This window comes from Danio rerio, chromosome 3, assembly GCF_052040795.2.
Source record: "Danio rerio strain M-AB ecotype USA chromosome 3, GRCz13ab, whole genome shotgun sequence".
Classification (NCBI taxonomy): domain Eukaryota; kingdom Metazoa; phylum Chordata; class Actinopteri; order Cypriniformes; family Danionidae; genus Danio; species Danio rerio.
The window spans coordinates 12394350-12418567 of NC_141023.1; the positions used below are offsets into that span (position 1 = coordinate 12394350).

General features: G+C 33.1%; 2 protein-coding genes across 24 annotated transcripts in view; both read left to right on the plus strand.

The window, feature by feature from the left end:
* Positions 1 to 24218, plus strand: part of dnaaf5 (dynein axonemal assembly factor 5) — a 571499-nt gene that overhangs the window by 62936 nt on the left and 484345 nt on the right. The window lies entirely within an intron of this gene.
* Positions 1 to 24218, plus strand: part of sun1b (Sad1 and UNC84 domain containing 1b) — a 75679-nt gene that overhangs the window by 895 nt on the left and 50566 nt on the right. For 5 of the 23 annotated variants that reach the window (XM_087242699.1, XM_087242701.1, XM_087242707.1 and 2 more), the window contains exons 1-2: positions 4602 to 5752; positions 8956 to 9050. The exons of 5 other annotated variants lie outside the window; for them this stretch is intronic. In XM_087242699.1, coding sequence (XP_087098825.1) covers positions 5726 to 5752; positions 8956 to 9050 — 122 coding nt within the window. In that variant the 5' untranslated portion in view covers positions 4602 to 5725. 23 annotated transcript variants of the gene reach the window in all.

Sequence of the window (24218 nt, forward strand, 5' to 3'; positions counted from 1 at the left end):
ATTCAATTACTGTGCCTTATGTAATGTCATATTGGAATGTTTTTTTAAATTATATTTCAAGGAAGAAAGTTTAGTCGTTTCCCTGCAATTGTCTTTTTTAAAACAAACTAAATAAGAGAAGTTACCTTTAAATTTATTCATAGATGTCATTGCCATCAAGACAAGTGTAATCTTAAAAGGCTTAAGAATGATATTACACCTACTGTTCTTTTTGCTTTGCGAATCCTGAAACTTTTTATTTAGTTTGGAATTGCCCTCATTTAATGCCAATTGGGTGTGATACTCTTGATTTTATAAAAGATTATGTGAAGGCAGATTTTGAATTTAAATTTGATAATGTTATTTTTGGTTTTCCTGAATGTGAAAAGAAAAATAATACATATTTCATAAACCTTTTTTTTGTTTGCCAAATTTTATATTCAGAAAAGCTAGTTTTGCAAGTGTAAACATATTTTTTTATTTTTTTAAAATTGAAATTAAAATGTATTTTAAGTCTATTGAGGGATCATCAAACTTAAAAGTAATAAGAACAAGGACTTTGACGAAGGACTTGACACTTGTCTTGGACTAAATCACTGAAAACCCCTGGATTGTTGTTGTTGATTGATGACATTTGTTGTTAATGTTTTTCCATTAAATAAAAACAGCTGTGGATATTCGCATCAGTGTAGCATAACTCAATGAAATATCAATATAATTGCTGAATTGCTGTGCAACAATAATTTTTACAGAACTGTGAGGGTTGGGAGGGAGTAAAATACAAATTAATGGGGGATTTAATAAAACGTATGAATAATACTTGGTATAATGTTTTTACATTACTGTGATGGTAGGGGTTAATGTTAATGAAATACAAATAATGAGGTAATTTAATAAATAATAGGAATATTACTTGGTATAATTGCTGTTTTAGGTTACTGTGATGGTTGGGGTAGGGGTAAAGGTTAATAAAAACACAAATTAATGGTTAATTTAATAAATAATATAAATATTTCTTGGTAAAATTAATGTTTTCACATTACTTTTATGGCTGGGTTTAGGGTTGGAGTGGGGTAAACATAAATAAAATACAAATTAATGAATAATCCAATAAATAATATGAATAAAAAAAATTAATGAGTAATTTAATAAATAACATGAATAAAACAGTATAATTACTGTTTTTACATTGATGATTGGGTTTAGGGTTGGAATAGGTGTAGACGTTAATAAAATACAAATGAATGGATAATTTAATAAATAATACAGTATAATTACTGTTTTTGCATTACTTTAATGGCTGGGTTTGGGGTCAGAGTAGGGTAAACGTTAATTAAATACAAATTAATGGATAATTTAATGAATAATACAGTGTATTTACTTTTTTTTTTACATTACTTTGATTGTTGGGTTTAGAGTTGGAGTAGGGGTAAATGTTAATAAAAACACAAATTAATGGTATATTTAATAAATAATATGAATATTTCTTGGTATATTTAATGTTTTTACATTACTTTCATGGCTGGTTTTGGGTTGGAGTGGGGTGAACATAAATAAAATACAAATTAATGGATAATTTAATAAATAATATGAATAAAACAGTACTGTTTTTTGCATTACTTTAATGGCTGGGTTTAGGGTTGGAGTAGGTGTAGACATTAATAAAATACAATTGAATGTATAATTTAATAAATAATATGAATAATACTCAGTATAATTAATAAATATAATTACAGTTTTTTACATTACTGTGATGGTAGGGGGTAGACGTTAATAAGATACAAATAATGGGTAAATTAATAGATTAAGGGTGCCCAAACTTTTTCTTTTCTTATGAAGGGCCAAAAAACAAACTTGATTGAGGGCTGTGGGCTGAAGGTAAATATACCAAGCTGTATTACAAAGTTTCCATGAGTAATTTCCTCGTTAATTTAAAAATAATAGAAAACATTATGCATATAAACTAATCAATTGTATATATATTTTTACATTTTATAATGAACCAATTATAATGAAAACAGAAGAATTCCATTATAACATTATGGAGTTTAATGCTGAATACACTAGTCAAGCAGCACCTGCTTTCATTACAACATTTAATTGAAACATTTAATTCAAGTTTGTTTTTTGTAGCTTAAAAATAAAAGTAACAAATGAAAGGTTATTAGAAATGACAATGTGTGTTAAAAACATTAACCCCAACCCTCCCCGAAATTCTCCCTCTCTTCTCAGATGGGATGGCGGGCCAGGTCAAATGTTACAATGGGCCAACTTTAGCCCATGTGCCCTAGTTTGGGCATCTCTAGTATAAATAATTCACGTTGACTTCCGGCAGCAGCTGTATCACTTGTATAGCAACTACCATGTATTGAGCAGTTGTTGTTGCTAAATAAAATCATACAGGATTTGCCTCTTAATATACAAAGTTTAACTTACAGAGTTTTTATTTTGTTTATTTGTTACCCTGACAGTCATTTTTAAACACTGAAAAAAAGAAAGAAGTGGAAGATGGAAAAAAAAAGTCATGCAGTATCAACAAGAGAGCCATAAATCTTATCATGCAATATTTTGTTGCAGTAGTTTGCTTTGTACAGTGCAAACAGAACCTTTGCTTTTTTCTTACTCAATTTTTACTCTGACTTTTACTTGCCCGCCTGCTGCAAATTATGCTTTTGTTATTGAATCATATCCATATTTTTGGATATGAAATAAATGGGTTGCAGTTGTGTGTCTGTTCTATATTTATATTGACAGCAGAGCATTTGTGTTTTATTTATGCAACAGTTTATGCAACAGTTGCTTAGTATGATATTTGGTATATCTGCGGTTAACGGTTTTGCACTGCATCTGAATTTGTGTTTGGGGATTAATATAACTTGATCTATCTATTTTTTTAGTACAGTAGTTTTTTAATATAACTCTTTCTTTTCAGTACAGTTGTTTGGTTTAGAGAAATGGATTGTTTTACAGTATGATGGATTGTGTCTGTCGAAAAGAGAGACACCAGTTCTATTCCTGTACGCTTCACTTAATATTGCAAGACTTTGGGGGTTTTATATTTTGCATATGAAGTCAGTTGTGTAATAGCTGCTTTTTTACACTTTGGCTTAGAAAACAAATGTTGCAATTATTTTTATTAAATCAGTCTAATATGTCAGTACTAAATACATTTGCAGCGAGTCCACAGGGTCATAAAAAGTATTAAAAATTGCTAAATCAATTTAGAGAAATTTAGGCCCTTAAAAAGTATCAAAAAGTCTTAAATGCTTTTTTTTTTTTTTTTTACAAGATATTAAGTTCAGTATCAGTATGCTAAAGTTTACCTAAATTTAATCTTTAAATATATTGAGATGCTGTGTAGTTTATGAAATCAATAAAATCCTGCTGACATCACACTGCTTTGTTTACTGCAGTAACCAGGGAAACACTGTTTTAGTTTAGGATTCATTTCTTGCAATCAGTATTTAGTAAATATTTATAATATGGTCGCTGGTTTAAGTCTGGTCGGCTGAGCCAGTTGGCATTTCTGTGTGGAGTTTGCATGTTCTTCCGTGTTGGCGTGGGTTTCCTCCGGGTGCTTTAGTTTCCCACACAGCTCAAAGACATGCGGTACAGGTGAATTGAAAAAACTAAATTGACCATAGTGAATGTGTGAATGTAAGAGTGTATGGCTAAGTTGGCGGTTCATTCTGCTGAGGCAACCCCTGATGAATAAAGGGACTAAGCCGAGGTAAAAAGAATGAATGAATGAATGAATGAATAGATATATTAATATTTTGCTCTACTATTTAATTTTGAGCAAAAATGAGCCAACATCGATCATCTGTTTATGATCTGACATTATGTTGAAATGTTCATGCTTAATTTATTGCTCTGTATTTACATTATTTTTATAATAGTTTTGCTTTTAAAATAAGATTTCCTTTCACTTCAGCAAACAACAAGTAATTAAACATATTACTGTATACAAAAATAAATGCATATACCATAAAATAAGACAATAGAAATTTGCAATGTATGATTGTCAGATTTTAACCTGTAATAAAAATATTCACTTCAAGAAGGCAACTTATATTATTAATAAATATTTAGATGTATTACTCTTAGTTGGGCTACTGTTATTTTCATCATTAACAAATACAACCTTTTTAAGTGTAAATATTAGCTATTTAAAAATGCAAATGAGCAAAAAACTTCTGCATTTTTATTAACTGAGGTTAACAAAGACTATTTAAAAACTAACAAATGTTTTCTAAGTTAATACATGAAGAAATACACCCAACTCAAAGTGTTCCTAAAAATGTATCATTATAACTGATTTAAATCTGCGAGTTTGTATCAGGTCGTTCTTTATTTAGTATTTAATCTCATATAGACTGCCCAACACTCTCGCTTCCTCACATTTACTGTCTGTTTTGAGCCCCAATCGCCTGTATTTACGTTTCTGCACGCTGAAGTGACTCTGTTGACAGCTTTACGGACAGGCTCCTCTGAATCCTTATATCCAAGACTGTGTGACGTGAGCGGGGAGGGCGTGACCCGGCCTCTCAGCCAATAGATTCAAAGTATGCGCGTGATTGACAGCTGAGCTTGGAAAATAGGAGGAACGTTCTTGCGACTTTATCCGTCTGGCTTTACTCTGTTGTGGAAGCCATTTTGGGATTTTCCTAGTAGTAATTGTTAGTCAAGCGCGTAACTTTTGGTGTTTTTTTCTCCCTCACGAAGATTGAAGGATTTGTATCTCGCGTTGGGGACGCAGGGGGATTTGTTTGTGTTTTCATTTGTGCGTATACCCGTCGAGATGCGCCACACGCTTTGCGCATCCTCGAACTGGATTGTCATTTCAGAACTGGACTACCTTCAAAACAACAAGAGATTGTAGAAACTGATGGTCAAACTGGCAAGTGCTTTAACGTTTAGTTGCTATTTCTGATTTAATTCACGTCATATGCACAGATTCGTTATTGTTGAAGTGTAGTTATAATAATACAGTGTTTGGTGGACAGTCAGCGAAGCTCCTTTCTTTGCAAACTCTTGACAGAAAACATGGCCCTGCTTTAACTGTCACACACGCGAACGGAAATATTTATATACACTGTTTATGATACGTCACTCGAATCTTCATAAGTAAACACTCTGAAGTGCGCATTAAGGTAATAGAACTGCGCTGATATAGGCTACAGTGTTGCAATGCAAGGCTCTGTGTCAAAACCCACTCACTCTCCTACATAGATAGCGAAGTGGGAACACTTAAACAATGAAACCACTCGTTTTGTTCGGAAAATCTAATTTAATGTTATCTATATGCAAATGATGGTCGATTCTAATGTTTAGAGACTATTTGAAGTGCCTAAAAGTGCTGTCCAGACTAGTTTTTGAGACTCATCCAACGTTGCAATCCTAAATGTTGCAGATTTGAGTTGTGCGTTTGTTATGATTATGCATGCAAATGGAGATAACCACGCATAAAGGCGTGAAGATGTGAATGAGTCGAGATAAAACATAAATCCCTGACTACTTTTTTGTTTGACTTGTGCACAAAGGAAGGAGCTCCTGGTTTTCACCATTGACTTGTTTCATTGCACCATTAGCAGCAGGTCATGTTTGGATAATTGCTCAGCTTGTCTGGGCTTGCGAAATGTGCTTTTTAGAAAAGGAAAAGAGGTGGGAAAGATTCTCTTTTCCTATTCAGCCTGTCTCTTGAGTGAGGAACAGTCGCTTTTGTGGATCTTGTGCACTTTTGAGAATGAGGAGGCATGCATTTAGAGGAAAGGTAAACAAAATTAATACTATTTTATACTTTCACTGAGAGATATCAGCATTTTAATCTTACCCGATTAATATGAAGTAATATTACTATTTATTAAATATTAATAATAATAATAATAAATCGGTTCAGAACAGTTTTGAGAATTAGTATTATTTACTAAATTGACTTGCTAATAAAACCGTAGTAATTTTACAATTTTTATTTAATTTGACTTGGTAATGAGATTATAAAGGTAATCTTCTGAATTTAAAGTTAAACACTAAACTCTCAATGTATGTTTAAAGTTAAGGCTGACATACCAAACCATGGAAAAGTAAGGGAATTTTGATGTTGCGATTTTTAAACGAAACAACATAAACATGATTTTATTCTTTCGCTGGGAGATATCAGCCTTTTAATCTTGCCTGAATATTTTTGTAAGTGCGTGCTCTGTTCAACACTTCTGAAAAATTCAGGACAGTTTTAAGAATAATAATTATTATATTAATTATTTATTTTGATTAAACAATGAGTTTAAAGTAATCTCTTGAATTTAAGGTTAAACATTAAACCCCTATGTGTGTTTAAAGTTAAGGCTGACATACCAAACCATGCAGAACTAAGGGATTTTTGTTGTTACGATTTTTAAATGAAATCTTAAAGGTCCATAGAAATGTAAGTAAGATTTTATAGTATAATCTGTTTTGCATCAGTTAACACATAAGATATGACAATATTATACTATTATGATAAATAAACATCAAGTAAAATATTGAATTAAATAACTGAAATATAGGTTAAACTTTCGGATAAGGTTGCATTAGTTAGTAATATATTGACTAATACTAGCAAACAATGAACAATACATTATTTACAGACAGTATTTATTTTTAGTTAATAGAAATAAAGTTGTTCATAACCTGTGGCGCATTACCTATTGTTAATTACAGGTTGTAATTAGTTTGAAATATAGTGATTCTGTATGAGTATCATTCATTATTAGTCCATGTTAATATACATTTAATAGAACCTTATTGTAAAATGTGACTGAAACATTATTGTGCAATCTACTCATTCTTTGCTATATTTACTACTTAAAAATATATATATAGCGCTTTAGGTTCAGTGTTCATTTATACTTCAATACATTACATTAGCAAACATTTAACTAATGCACTTGTTTAGTCATAAATGATTAGTTAGTTTGAGTTTTAACTTGAAATGTTGTGTAATATTATTAATAATATATTGATTAATAAAAAAAATACTTTAACCAACATTATTAATTACTCTGTTGTTTATTTGTAGTTCACAACACCATATTCATATCTGATCAGTAATCCAATACTTACCAAAATGTCTTTTGCATGAATTTGAGCAATACGTTTTATTAAATAATCAGTGTGATCGTATGAATACATGACTAGATTATTTATTTAACATAATGCTTTGCCCTTAACCAAAAATATTCATCAATAACTGTAATAATATTTCAAATATTAGCACTATTATATCTGATATAAGAAATATTTAATCTTCTTGTTTTTGTTGTTTTGGTTACTTTCAAGCACTGTAATATGGGATAGGGATATTGAAAAGGAAATGCATTTTAAAGCATCCGTGTGAAAACAAACCTGGATAGAAGAAAAACAAGAGATCCATTGTGCATTCCAGTCAAATATCCATGGAATATATCGTCAAGAGCAAACCACAAATTCCTACTTAATCTTTTCTTGTTTTCCACATTCTTACAGCTTAATGTAGAGGAAAAATGAAAATAATCAGATTATAATAAAAAATATATCAAGCGTTCATTTTCTACTTATACTCTGTTTGTGTTGGGACAGCATAAATGAAATAAGTTACCTTACTATTTTTTACAAATGTAACCGGATTGAGCATAAAACATTTAAGTTTTTCCAAAAAAATGAACTCAAGAATTGTGTTGTTTCAGCTCATTTTAGGTAGTATGAACCAACAGCAAACATCGTTTTTTGAGTGTAGCATATCACATTAAAATACTAAACATAGAAAATAAAGGAACGTTTACAATTGATTCAGTCAAACGAATAAATAAGGATTATTTGTAGAGTAATGAAACTTTCCCAAACCACAAGTTCCTCCCATAATTTAAAAAGGAGTAGACTCATTCAGGAAAAAAAATGCTCAATACAAATCAAGTTAACTTAATTGTTTTTACAAATATCAGTGCATTAAACATAAAACAATTAAGCTGTCCCAAAAAACTCAAGAATCGTGTTGTTGCAGCTCATTTTAAATAAATAGATTAAACAAGCAGCACAAAGTATTTTTTAAGTAAGTATACTGAATATAATGTAGCTCATAGTGCTGCACGATTCTGGCTAAAATGTGAATCATGATTTTCTTTTGCTTAAAATCAAGATCACGATTTTCTCACGATTCTTTGGATGTAAAATAAAGGTTAATATGAGTAGGCTATTATTACTTTTAATTCTCAAACATATCGTCACCTTGGAATTATGAGGTTCTATCTGCATTCTGAATGATTTTGAGATATTAAGCTTGAAAGTTTTTGCAATCCATATACAGTAGCAAACAGTATGTGTGTAACAAGTCCTAAAATGTGCAAACCATCCACAGCCTATAATGAATGCCATTTAAATATATAAATTTGTTTTAGTAAATGTGTTTGGTGTTTTCTTTTTATTTAGTAAATAATGCACGTTTCTATTCAGGCCGTTTGAATTTATTTCGATGTACAAACAAAAAATGCTTGCTGAAAAACTACTAGGGATTTAGACATTTTGTGAGACCTGTATACACATGAACACCTACACTCAACTGTCCTCCTCTTATTTGCATCGGTTCTGGACAGCGCTGTTGATTTCGGATGCGTAGGTGTGGACCGCCACACTTCCTGTCCACTTGACAACAGCTAATAAAGTAGAAAAACAAAGGAAACTAAAAAAAAGCTCAGTTTACTATGAATGTTTATAATCTCCACAAGCTTTACATTCAGTCACCTGCATCAGACTAAACAAGTAAACCAAAGCAGTTCATCAGGATTCTTCCAAGAGACAGGCTGAACTGTAGGCCGTGTGTGTGTGTGTGTGTGTGTGCGCATTGTGTGCGTGTTTTCATGGGTGTGACTGATGTTTATATGCAAAGGTCACACCCATCGGAGTCACACGTCGGCTGGTGTAGTTTTAGGAGTTTGCTCTTGACATCTGGTTTGATCTTCACAGCGAGCTCAGCGCGTCACCATGGATTTTTCCCGTCTGCACACGTACACCCCTCCTCACTGTACTCCGGATAACACCGGATATACCTATTCACTCAGGTGAGACTTAATCATGCTGGCAAAGTGGAAATATTTGTGCTTTGTTCTTCATTATGTGTGTTCTTCAATGCATCTTAATGGTCTGCTAGAGACTTATAAGAGCGTTCAGCAAATGATTAGTAGTTTCCATTGTAATTGTGGCTGTATAAATGAATTGACTGTGACTCACTCACAATAAATACAAACACACACAAAAAAATTCAATGAGCAAATATATTTTAGAATTGTAAACCAGGAACAGCAGTCAAGCTGAATCTGTGTCTTGTTTAAAGCAAGACACTGCAGGTTAATAAAACATAAAATGAACAATATTAATGTCTTAATAATAAAACCTTTTAGTTTATTGATTTCATTAAGAATCGCAAATATTTTCATGTATTGCAAGTTTTAAATATGCAAGTTTTAAGTTTTGTAATTTGCATATTTAAACAGTCTTTTTGAAAACTTGTATTACATAAAATACAATTAATAACAATTAATAAAAAATATTAGCGATTTATTAATTAAATATGCACTAATTTGCATATGTTTTGTACAAACATTTGAATATTTACTAGGACACAGTTTGGTTAAAAATGTTTATATATATATATATTTATTTATTTTTTTTTTTACATATTAGAGTAAATTGTTTTTACTTTTTACAGAGGAGATTTTATCTTCATAAGTTTGATTTCTGAAACTCTGAAAATAATACTAATTATATCTAATAATAATTAAAAAAAAACTGAAAATATTGTAAATGGCCAGGCAGGGGGAAATATTATTTCTTTGATTTGATTAAGAATCACATGTATTTTTGTATTATAAGTTTTGTATAGTGCTGTTAAAAAATGCAAATGTGGAGTTATGTAATTATGCACTAATTTGCATACACTTTCTGTACAAAAAACTGTAAAAACAAACTTGCACAGCTTTATGATTTTATTAACTAGTGCAAATATTTTTTTTTGTATTCCAAGTTTTCTAAAATGCTGTTAAAAATTAAATTAAAACAATGCAAATAAGGTTCTATTTATTTATACACTGATTTGCATATAATTTCTGTACGAAAAACTAAAGAAAAAAAACAGCCACAGTTATGATTTTATTAACAATCACAAATATTTTTATGTTACAAGTTTTATAAAATGCTTTTTTAAACAGAATGAAGAATGCAAATGAGGGATTATTTAATTATGCATTGATTTGCATATAATTTCTGTACAAAAACCTGCAGGAAAAAAAAATTCAGTTTAATAATTTTAATAACAATTGCAATTATTTTGTGTTACAAGTTTTCCAAAATGCTATGTAAAAACAGAATCAAAAATGTAAACTGGGGAATATTTATTCACGCACTAATTTGCATACATTTTCTGTACAAAATTATTTTTAAAAACTGCCTCATGTATTTTATTTTATTAACAATTGCACATATTTTCATATTACAAGTTTTCTAAAATTGCTTTTTAAAATGAAAAATGCAAATGAGGGATTATTTAATTATGCACCGGTTTGCATAGAATTTCAGTACAAAAAAAACCTTTCACAGTTATTTTTGTTTTACAAGTTTTCTAAATGCTGTTAAAAATGAAATAAAAACAATATAAATAAGGGATTATTTAACCATGCACTGATTTGCAGATCATTTCGGTACAAAAAAACGGAAAAAAAACTGCCACAGTTTTATGATTTTATTAACAGTTGCAAATATAATTTTTAAAAATATTTTATTTAAATATTTTAAATAAGTTTAAGTTTTTAAATGCTGTTTAAAAATGGAATCAAAAATGCAAACTGGGGATTATTTACTTATGCACTGGTTTGCATACATTTTCTGTACAGAAATGTCAACATTTGGATGAAATCTGGTTTAAAAAAAAATTATTTTTTTTCGACATATAAAAGTTAAATGTGCATGTTAAATGTTGATAATCTTTTTGTTACTCCATAATTCAGCCTGGATTTAAAAAAAATAATTTTGTGTAATATAAAAATGTACATCATCAGGAAAGCTATGATTGATTGTATTCATCTGTAAAAACAATCAGAAAATTGACATTTGGTCTTTTTAAAATTAGGTCTTTTGATAAAACAACCTTTAAACAACTATGTATATAATTAAAAACTATAGACACAGAATGGATAAAATGCTGTAAAAGAGACACTTAAAAGTTCATTTTGCATCTTGTAATTTTATCCAGATAACAAAAACACTATGAAAAGCCAAATGACCCAAATCTCAACAAGAACAAGTGGATGAAAAAAAAAAAGTTTTTCCCTCCAATGTCTCCCCTTAAGTCTTGTGTGTTTTTGATCACAAAGCATGTGATGAGTGATTAAACCTTCCCTTGTTGTACCTTGCAGACGTTATGTGTTTTTGATGGCGGTTTGGTCGTTCTCCAGCATTTGTATTCAGGTGTAGCTGTATTATTAGTGTGTCAGGTGGATGACAGAATGCAGGTGTGTCTTCACAGTTATTAACCTCAGGCAAGCTATGAACTTACACAGAATTAATGGCTGGGTAATGTACATTTGTGGAATGATACATTGGTTGTAAATCTTTTTTTTCCCCCAATTAATGGTTTGCTGAAAACAGTGTAGTTCACAAAAACAGCGTAATCGTGGCTGTTGTGACGTTTCATGCAGATAACATTTTATACCTTACATGTCTGCTTTGACTGATAACACTTCTACACTTAAATGGTCTATGAGACATACAGGGATAAAGCTACTAAGAATTTAAAGTTCTTCTAAATTGTTGGTTCTGCTTTTGAACAGTATAAAGAGTCTATAGAGAATGCTGCATCTGAAATTGCTGCACAATATCGTTACAGCATGGATATCACTATGTGTAAATCCACAATTGTCACATTGCAAGTGTGCCACGAGTCGCTGCTTTATCAAATTTAGAACTGTAACATTTATTATTTGCATGCGTTTTTAAGGCCTTTTCAAGAGAGTTTAAAATATTTGAACACCAAAAATGATGAAGATGCTTGTAGGTGTAACAAAGATGAATTGCATTTTAATTATTTATACGATTTATGCAAAAAAAAAAAAAAAAAAGTTTCTTTACAATTTTTTTTTCTTGGTTTTTAGTTGAAATATCTACATTTCGAAGCGAAAATATGATTGTTTTAATTTCCCCATTGCAAGATAATTTAACTTGTTTTAAAGAAAAGCTCTTCATTCTGAGGTGAAAACTAATCAACATTTTTACTTGATCTGAGATTCTTTGATATTTGGACGAAGCGAAACTAAGAAAAGTATGTTTTGCATTGTGACTAATAGGGCTGGGCGATTTAGCAAAAAAAAAAAATCTAGATTTTTTTAATAAAATTTGACCGATTCACGATTTCGATTTCGAATTTTTTTTTTTATTGTGTTACTAGTCTTCTCAAAACATTACAACAACATGACTGAAGTAACATTCTCTTTAAAAGTAACTTGAAAAACCATCTGGTTAAGGAACATTGTATTTTTAATGGCCATGTCAGACAAAAATCGGTCAAGGTGTAAATAAATGTAAAACAAATTCATGAGTTAAATAGCGTTGCTGAAGATTTGAATAAGAAATATTTATGTAAATATTGCAGTTGCAGGAATACAGAGGGGTTTTTGGCAAGTTTTGCTGAGCCTAGGAAAGATTGACTGTCAGCTCGGCTTTGACTTTGTCTTCTGATTGAATGACAGGTTGTAAAGCTGCTGCCTTTTTCTTAAAAAGATACAGTGGAAGACAAGGACTGAACATGGAAACTGTAAAGCCTAATTTAACCCAGTGTGTGAAGTTGTGGACGTATAGCAGGAGCAAATACAAGCACCAGATGTGTGTCTAATATAAAATAATATATTTAATCTATTTTTCTTTTTTCCCCCTTTTAAATACCGATCATTGGATGCGCTTTGCTCCACTCTTTGTATTATGCTGCCTGATCTGTCTGGTTTTCAACTAGGTCCGCTAAATGACATCATGGGGGCGGGTACTTTCATTTTCTCTGCTACAGTCCCTGGGAACTGAGGGAATGTCTTGACAATCCACACAGACGTGCAACAAGTAAAATCCTACATGACTTCACGCTAGACTTCAGGCAGTCAAGCAGGTCGCACACCAGAATTGCCGCGACACGGCGCGCACATGACAGTTTAACCTATCACACACCAAACGCGCACATTCGCATGATATTTAACATAAAACTAAATAGATGGCGCTCTGTGGGCCGGCTAAAATATGAACTTCTTCGTGAATTGTGGCTGGGCTGCGCTGGTGTGTGTATAGAAACCTGTTTAGAATTCTAAAATCCATAGCATGGTGCTGTGCGTTGCGCTGCCGAGAGGCGCTTATGGTGTGCTTCCTGCTTCATACAGAGAGTGAACCAAAGCGCATTGGTGCCATTATAATGTATTAAATAAAAAAAAAATTAAATCGCGATTTCTCGATTTTATTCAAAATTAAATCGTCTTAATGTAAATTCGAATTAATCGAAAAAATCAGAAAAATCGCCCAGCCCCAGTGACTATTTATTTTCTGTACCTGAATTCTGTTAGATTCCCCAGAAAACTGTCAAATAGAGCTATTCAAACCATCTTGTGAAACCGTATTCATCTTGCAATATTTATAGCTGAAAAATTCAATACTGCAATACAAAAAAGGTAATGTGATGCTTTCCACATCTAAAGCAGGCCTATTTAACTGTAGGAAACATCTCACGCTATAGCGGTGAGAGTTGTGTGTGGCTTTTAGTGCAATGTTTACAAAAGATATGTTAGATGAATTTTTTAAATGATTATGTATGTGTGAACACATGATAACAACCATTCATTTAAATACTTACCTAATATACAGCTTAAATTTACATTAGATGTGATAACCGTGAAACTATGATTATTTTTCAGACTATGGGACAACCAAAATCTATAATTGTTGCATCTATAATTGTTGTGCAGTTCAAAACATAACATATAAATGTGTCTGAATGTAAAAGAAGCCTACTTCAGCAATGCACTGCTTTTGCTGTGCTTCGAAATACAATATTTAAATGTTTGTTCAAAAAAAAAAAAAGTAAGATGTAAAATGCACTGATATTATGTAGTTTTAAAATGAAATATATTTACATTTTTAATGTAGAAAAATACAACGTGCTGTTGTGTCATCACATATATTGCAAGTCATATCTCTCCAGCCTCTCATTAGGGAGGCTTTACAAACTAATTGAATAGCCTGTTCTGTTGCATGGTTGTGCTCCATTCATTTATTTAACTACAACTGTTCATTACCAACTGTTTATTAGGTTAAAGGGTCACAAAACACATGTTTTGAGCTGTTGACAGTCGTATATGTGTCCCACACTGCTAAAAACACTGTTAGGACACATATATTTCACTAATAAGTAAAAATTGGTTTTTGGAGCAAATTTGTACTTCCAGTTTCAAACTAATTTTTGAAGCTGTGTCACGGCCATGGGATCTTAGCATGCATTCCAGTGTGTAGACTGGGCGTCTGTACCTGGGAGTACTGTTTTACGTCTCGAGTGTGCTGCATTAATGCATGAGTAAGACTTGGTTCAAACCAATCAGCGCGCTCTAATGTGTATGCGTGCAACTTCATTAAAATGCATGATAGCTTCGAAGACTGTACCTAATTTAACCCAATGTGTGAAGTTGTGGATGTATAGCAGGGCAAATACAAGCACCAGATGTGTGTCTAATATAAAATAATATAGTTAATCTATTTTTTTTTCCCCCCTTTTAAATACCAATCATTTGATGCGCTTTGCTCCACTCTCTGTATTATGCTGCCTGATCTGTCTGGTTTTCAACTAGGTCCGCTAAATGACGTCATGGGGACAGATACTTTCATTTTCACTTCTACAGTCCCTCACCTCTACTCGTGTTGTTCAAACCAAAAGATTGGCGCGATTTTTCACATGGCAGGCTTTTACGTCCTTCATACATGTTGAGATCGAGTTTATCGACTTGATGAGGGAATATGTCTTGTAAGGGTGTAACGATACACAAAAGGCACGGTTCGGTTCGGTTCACGGTTTTGGAGCCACGGTTCGGTTCGGTACGGTTCGGTACGGTTCGGTTTCTGTTTGCTGTGGGGTTAGGGTTGATGTCATGCTAACAGCAATGCTAAGGGACAATTCACTTAATAACAAGAACATCTTAACTTTTTCTTTATTAACTTTGTCATCGCATTTTTAGTACAGTCAGGATACCCGAGTAAACAACTAGAATTAAATAAATACCTCCAATATAGACTAGTCAGAAAAAAAAACTATTCTCTTTAGTGCAGCCATCTTAACTAAGTAAACTAAAATTAAATAAATAACTGCAGTGTAGACTAGTGAAAGATCTTCTTCAAAAACACCATAATATCCACATTCTCCGATGAGAGACTTGATCTCTGTGCTGACACAGACGCTCATTTTTGATTATTTAGGTTTAATTTAGATAGATAGGTTTCCGTTTAAATTAATTAAAAATATACATATAATGTGTTTGTAAAGTGTTTTTTCATGACATATTCACCAGTCATGACATATTCACCAGTAAAATACATTCATACATCTCTCCCGCTCCCTCTAAGCCGGTCATTTATGTAGGTCCGCCTTCATGACAGCTGATGCTGTCATTTCTGTAGGTCCGCCTTTTTGACAGCTGATTGGTCAGGAGACCGATCTATCATCATTTGGCGACGCAGCGCGGGAATGTAAAAAGCAATTCAGGAAGAGCGGGAGAGAGAGCGCTTTTCCTTTGATCTCGTTTTTCGTGTATTTTTCTGACATGATTATAATTTTCGTTGTTTTTGCTTAACTTTCGTTTGGGTAAAATTATTTTGCATTACTTTAGCCCACTTTAAGAAATTTTGTGAGGTTTGTACATTTTTATTTCAATTGATTTGTATATTATCCGCTCCTTCCCGACAATATAGCTGTTTCTCCTCAAGTTCAGTCTTAGTGTAAGGGGGATAAGGGAAAATGTCATAGGATTTCCATTTTGCAAACACGTAGAAAATGTATTGTTAAAGACATCAGGTAAGAGGTGAAGGTCATCTTTGTTTATTTTATTCAGTATAGGGAAGAATGCGGCGCACGGCGCTGAAGACCTTTTTTTTCTTTTCATTAGTTTTAGCGAGGTAAGAGGGGTTATTCATAAGTTAGAATTGTTTTATTATATTTATTTCTTTTTTTGTCTTCACTATCACCCCCTTACTCGAGTTTAACTAATTTTTGTTTGATACTTTTGTTTGAATTTGTTACTTTATTATATTATTTTTATTAGTGTAAATATTTCTCTTTTTTTGTATATTTGGGCATTATTCTGGTTTTACTTTTGTACATTAAATCACTTTTGTTGGCAGTTCTGTTGCTTACACCCTCACATTGTGAAATTACCACACTTTTTAAATGTTTTTCCTTACAAGTAAGTTTCGTGAAGTAAGTTTCGTGAAACAGTTGAGACAGACAGGCAGGCGCTTTGTCTACGACACGAATTCTATTCCTGTACTCAACTGGAAAACCAAAATGTTTCAACACAGATGACTTAAATGTGTCTGGGTGATCTGCAATCTCAGTACTATGTAAAGCAGCCATCCTGCGTCCAGTAGTAACGAGTGTGATGCTTACTCAAGTCACATGACATAACATGCACTAAAATACTAAATTTAGAATATAATATTTAGAACAAATCCACATCATTACTAAAACAATTTAATCAAATATGATATTAAAGATGTGTTTAAATTGGTTCAATTAGTTAGAGACAAGTGACGTCAACCTCAACAATGGGCAGCAGGGGGCGTGAGAGTACCGCGGTACGCCACGAGAGTTTCGCGATACGTATCGTGGTTGGTGTATCGCGATATTTCGGTTCGGTTTTAATATCGTTACACCCCTAATGTCTTGACAATCCACACAGACGTGCAACAAGTAAAATCCTACATGACTTCACGCTTTAACAGGCAGTCAAGCAGGTTGCACACCAGGAGCGCCGCGACACGGCGTGGACATGACAGGTTAAACCATCACACACCAAACGCGCACATTCGCATGTTATTTAACATGAAACTAATCAGATGGCGCTCTGTGGGCCGGCTGAAATGAGAACTGCTGTGTATAGAAACCGGTTTAGAATTCTTAAATCCATGGCGTGGGGCTGTGCGGCGTGTCGCCGAGAGGCGGTTTTGGTGTGCTTCCTGCTTCATTCAAAGAGTGAACCAAAGCGCATTGGTGCCATTATAATGTATTAAATATATATATTTTTAAAAATCGTGATTTCTCGATTTGATTCAAAATTAAATCGTCTTAAAACGTGAATTCGAATTAATTTAAAAAATCGGAAAAATCACCCAGCCCTAGTCGTCAGTGTTGCTTTTATAATGTTCTGCAACGAAGGTTTTGTTTTCATTCTCCCTCTTTGAGAGGACAACTGGACTCACGTGTTGATCAGTGCGCGCAACACGTGGCAGAAATACGTTTGTAAGGAACATTTTTTACTCGAGAGCTTTTCGCGTCTGGAAATTGTGAAATCCAGATTTGCTGCTTGTCTCCTTTTAAAAAAGACGCAGCTCCAGTATGTGTTGATTGTCCTGTCTCCACAGATTTGGTAAATGTATGCGATCAGCACCCTTTCATTGTTCATTCAGATGGCAAAGTTAGAGTTGGTATGGTCAGCAGTACTCTTTCAGTGTTTAAAGACAGACCTCTAAGTTACTTAGTTTACGTTAATATCACTACAATATTATGGGCTGAAAGATCTGCTGTAAATGCTGCTCTCAGAGTGTAAACACGTGAACACTGCAAGCAAACTATTACCCACCGTCGTGTTTAATTTTCGCTGCATTTTGTGACAGGATAGTCTACACACACACAGCTTTCTGAGCTACTGAGTGCATCTGAGTTACCGAGAAATGCAGAGGGTTTTTTTCTCTTATACAGCGTGCGGTATCAAACATTCCACCGTCATTAAACACAGTCACTGTCTTTCTCCCCTGCATGTGGTTTTGTTTTTCCTTGGTGAAAATCAAAGCGTGCCCAAATGGAAACTCCCATTTTTAATTAAAACCCTTCCCCTTTTCCCTCCCCCGACACTCCCACCCAAACAGAGCCAGACACACCCACTTTCCTGACTTTCCTTCTTTTGACGCGCTTTCCTGAAAACACCCTGCTGAAACGGGGGTTTCACGGCCCTTTAAATGTTTGAGACTGATTAGAACTTGAAGTAGCGACAAGGTCTTAAAATATTCCAAGATGGTCTTTAAAAAATCTTAAAAAGGTATTGAAATTTCCTTTAGGTTTCCTGAGAATATATATTTTTTAAATGCTCATTAAAATCACCAATACTTCTGTATATACTACTTCAATAGTGTTTGTTTCAGTCTCGCAGTAGTATTGAGTGTGGTTTGCTGTAGGGATTGTGGGTGTCCGCTGGAGTGTGTCTGTAGGTTTGCCTGACTGTGGTCTGCAGGCAGAGCGTGTTGTAAAAAGAGTGGGATCGAGTGACGAAGCGTTGAACCATCTGCCGCTGGCACTCAGAGCGAAATGTGACGAATTCAAGTTACTCAATGTGTGTGAGATGGGGAAGACATGCAGACAAAGAGGAATTGTGTAAGCTTTAGAGAAGGGAGCGCCGCGAGAATAGAGCAAGACACGCTTGTTGAGCTTTGGCGAAAAATAATGGTGCATATTGTTATTACTAAGATATTTAAAACATTTTCTTATTAGATCCCAGTGGAATTAGTTACTTGAGATTAATGCAGTCACAAAGGGGAATCTAAAAGTGTCTCTGATCATTTTTTTAAAGTGATTTTTAATGATATATTGGTTGCATAAACGATATCTATTTTTTGTTTTACGATATATTGCATCAAAATGTTGCGATTGAACAATATAATTGTCAATTGAAGACCCTTTTATGCCACTCTTCATTATATAATGCCAGAATGACAATATAATAGCATCACAATGCAAGTACACTCTTCCAAACAACACAATGTTTTATTCTAAAGAATATTTTATTTAAATATAATGATTTTAACTATTTAATAATCAAGCCTTGAAATCAGAATGTGAAAACTCTTATTCTACAGAACAATAAAAAATATTAACACAAAAGTAGAAGGTTAAAATGTAACAGGCTGCGATATCTGCTACCAAATCTGTTTTCAGCTGTCAGACATGACATGAAAATATACTAGAGTACTATGGTGCTTTTTTAACCATACTGACACCGACACCTCCAATAGAGATGTTACACAATCAGATAAAATGTTGCTAGAATCGGTTTTATGTATGGGCAATATATATATATATATATATTGCATCACCAAAATTATTGAGGTCTTGTCTATGTTTTGTGCGCTAAGTTAATGTCTTGAATATTGTGACAGCCCTAGTCGCATGTAAAAATTAGTTTGTGCCGCACTTGACTATTTCTGGTTAATTGCTCAAATTTACTGGCCATAGACATATTTTTCAAAAATGAGAAAATGTTATCTTTTCGTTATAATAATAATAATAATTATTATTATTATTATTATTAGTAGTATTACTATTATTATTATTATTATTATTATTATTATTATTATTATTATTATTATATAAATGATAATGTAAGTTTGCTGATTTAAAACAAAAACTAAACTAAATATTTGTTTACACTAAAAGCTAAAATAATTGTTTATGTATATTATTTATATATATATATATATATATATATATATATATATATATATATATATATATATATATATATATTTGTCTTATTGAAAGTGGAATTATTAGATTTTTTATTAAAACATATCATATTTATGTGTATTCTGTCCTTGTTACAAAGCAGCTATATTAGTGTACATTTTATGTTTTCATAGTGCAGTTGTTTACGTAAAAACATCTCATTTGTTTGATTATATTCAATAATTAATTTGTTTTAAATGGATATTTATGCTTTTTTTGTCCTATTTTATCATATTTTATTATTATTTAAGTAAAAAAAATGGAATAATGAAAGTACATAATTAGCAGTTACAATAAAATAAGAAAATTATAAATTATATACAGTCAAAAATTATTATTAAAGTAGATTTAAAGTAGAACTATTTGCTCATTTTTATTATTGTTTGTTTTAATAAAAGTCAATATTTATTTATGCTTGATTTGTCCTTTGTGACAATGACACTATTTGCTGATTGTACATATTTTTAATTATTAAAAGTTTTGTTTGTTTATATTCTGTGTTTTGACAATGCAACTAATTCCTCATGTGACAATGCTGCTATTTCCAGATTTTTTTTCCTTGATTATTTGTGTGAACAGTGGTGCTCATTGAGTCCTCCAAACATTGTGACCCATTGTGTTTTTCTCCTCACATTTAAGTTGGATTTCTGGTAACACTTTACAAGAAGGTTGTATTAATCAGTGTTAATTAATGCATTTGCTAACATGAACAATACATTTATCTCAGCATTTGTTCATGTTGGTTAAAGAAAATACAGTTGTTGATTATTAGTTCACGGTGCATTAGCTAATGTTTAAAGAGCTTGAATTTGGATGTTAAAAATGTTAATTATAAGCCATGAAGATCAGTCGATTTATCAGCGGATCTCTCCTATAATCAGCTCATAAACAGACCAGCTAATCTTCACAGCTTTAAAACACTCCAGTGTCCGTGTATCTGTGGTTATATTCAGTAAGCAGTGGTGAGTTCGGTGAATTGATGACCTTCACGGCCAATTAAAATCAGTTCTGTTGAGCATGTGAACACACTGCTGTTTTGGAACGCACTGAAATGTTAGTGGCAAATGGATGTTTTTAAAATTTCAGTACCGAAATCCAGTATAATGACAAAAGTATTTACTACTTAAAACATTTATTAAATAACAGCTTGTACAGTATAACTGGTGAACAGTAAAAGCAGCAGTTCTCCATCATTTTTGAGCGTTATTTGCATTTGAATTCAAATTAGATTCATTATTTTACATTTAAATTATAAATGCAACAGTCACCAAATGACGGAAGTACAAGAAAACCCTATTTTCATTATAAAGCTTGTCATTTTGGTGATCAGGATGGAGCTCTGGGGATTTGGTCTAATGTTTGGCAACATTATAGAAGAGGTGCATTTTGGGAAGAATCCTCCATGGAGGAAATGTGTTTGAATTTTCTGATGGTGTGTGTGTTTTACTGCAGTGTCTCGCTAAGCAGCTGCTGAAGTATTAGACAGCTGTACGATAATGCGCGTGTGTGTGTGTGTGTGTGTGTGTGTGTGTGTGTGTGTGTGTGTGTGTGTGTGTGTGTGTGTGTGTGTGTGTGTGTGTGTGTGTGTGTGTGTGTGTGTGTGTGTGTGTGTGTGTGTGTGTGTGCGCGCTGAATGCACTGAAGTTACTTAATGGTGTTTTTGTTCTGCATTAGCTGAGCTGTTATAGAGGAAGTGAATAACCACAGTGCTTTTTCCATCTGATAGTACTTTTCCCTTTTTTTTCTTTCTTGGAGCTAATAAAGGCCATCCATGAAATGTATTTTTCCTTAAAGTTCAATCTATTTTTAGAAATTGAATTATTTATATTGGTGAGACGAGTTGGTTTTCGCGCAACAATAAATGAAATACATAGTGTTATAGGGGTGTAATGATATATACTCTATGTACATTGATACTGATAATATTATTATCTTGATATTGTATGCTGTAAAAAAAGGTTAATATTATTATTGATAAGGCTGCATGATTCTGGCTAAATCGCTTTTAATCAAGATCATGATTTTCTCACGTTTCTGTAGATGTAAAATAAAGGTTAATATGAGTAGGCTTAAATTATAGTTATTCTCAAACATATGGTGAAACATGAATAATATTAGGCCTATGTGTAGGTCTGCTGTTGGTTAAAATCCAAAACTTTGTATAGACCTGGAATGTGGACTTGAACAGACTTTAAATATGTCCTGGTTTTTAATTGGCAGTGAAGTGATGCATCAGAATACAACTATTTTATAGGTGAAATATTATGTTTGAGATATATTCCTGTCATTTGTCGTTGACAACATTATTAGACCATTTGTTTTCACTGGTAAAATCAGACATTTGTCATTATCCGATTCCCTCGTGCATTATTTTCAACATTATATAAGCTAGAGTAGTTATTCTGTTAAACATTCTCATGCACAACACTTTTTTTGTTCGCTATGAAAGAAAAAACTTATCAAATACTTGACGCAATCATAACTCTAAAATGCGATGTGATCATTTAAATCTGTGTGCTTTCGGTTTCACTTTCACTGCTGAGTGCAGGTCATGTCATGGCTGCCATCACTGAGAAAAAAAAAAGCATGCATGCTAATCATACTTCATGCACGACCACCAAACGATCGCTCTGTTATTTGCAACTTTATTAACTGTTATTCACAGCCTATGCAGGTTCTGTTCACTGAAGAACTTTAAGTACTATATCACAAGTAGACATCATTGGCGGGCACACACATGTCCTCTCAGTAGTAAACAAATAGTGTGTCAGCTCGTGCGTGATTTTGCGGCTTCGAATATGTCAGTACATTAAGGCAGAAATTACATTTTGGGGTGAATTATATCTTCTAAATACAGTATCTGAAACGTTTAACACCATTTGGAGGCGTCCATGTTGCTGAGAAACGTATATACAACAGTGTGAAGACTTGTGCGACATTTAAGCTTCTCTCCCCAACCTTAAAAATGGAATTGGCTGAGTCGTTGAAAAGCCGAATTAAGATCGTGTGTAGGATCGAATCGAGATCGTGATCTTTTTCCGATTAATCGCGCAGCACTAATTATTAATGTTATTTTTCAGACACATTGTTATTTCAGACCTATTGAATTACCATTCTGTATCAAATTTGCTATATAAATTGCCTTGCCTTGAATAAAAAAACTATAATATTATTACAATATGTAGGCCTACTTACTGCTGGTTAAAATGCTGACATTTTTTCTCCACAGCGTCCATCATGGTTCAGCTGTGATAACCGTGGCTGTTCACTGCTCGGTGAACAGCGCTGACCTTTACAGCCAATCACTGCCATTTCAGTTGAGTGAGTGAACACAATGACCAATCAAAGGTGTTTAAAAACTCGCTCAATAGCACTTAAAAAACAAGCGGGATTAATATTTACATTAATTTATTTGCTATAAAGGCTCATGTTCTCTTCTGTGCATGTACTTGAGTGTTGTTTGAGGCATTCAAAAATTGATAAAATATAAATAAATTGTGTAAAATTTAAAGGTATGTAACCAAACCATGAGACCAGTGAAGGGCCACACTTCTGCTTAACAGTTGCTGAAAATATTGAATGATCAGTATCCCATATTGAAGTGAAGGAAGTGTTTGAGGTGATTGGGCGAGTGATTGGTCAAGAGGCTAAGAAGTGGATCCTGAAGTGCCTGTTGAATGTAGATCAGGAGTCGATATTAAAGTCAGTCAGGCTCAGCCTGTAGTGTTTCTCCGAAGTAAAACTTTCAGTCTGAGCCAAGAGCGTCTTAATCTTAAGCGTGAACTCTAATCTGATTTCCTCCTGTGTTTGTCTCATTGTCTTTGTGTGTGTGTGTGGATGATGGTTTCAAGGGGGCTGTTTGACCTTTGAATGTCTGCTGTGTGCACTAAAAAGTGTGCTAATTGAGTAATTGGCATACTAATACCATGTTCTAACTAGGCGTGCAGCAGTAAACATCACAGTAAATCTCTGCTGGGTTAAGGAGCGCTGATGCTTTTGTCCGTATACAATGTCATGGCAGACAATTTCAGAAAGCTTTTGTTCTGCAAGTTTCTTTTTGATTTTAGTCTTATTCACATGAGTTTTGTTAGTATTTTTTAAAATGATGGACAGATAAAGTGCTCTACTGGTCAGTTATTTTTATTAAATTATAGCAAGAATCTTTCATATGAGACGTTAAACTGAGGTCCTGACTCTCTGTAGTTGTTAAAAAATCCCAGGATGTCCTTCGAAAAGAGTAGGGGTTTAACCCCGGCATCCTGGCCAATTCTGCCTACTGGCCTCTGTCCATCATGGCCACCTAACCATCCCCATATCATAATTGGCTTCATCACTCTGTCTCCTTTCCACCAATCAGCGGGTGTGTAGTGTGCGTTTTGGCGCAAAATGGCTGCCGTCGCATCATCCAGGTGGATGCTGCGTACTGTTTATAGACGAGGAGATTCCC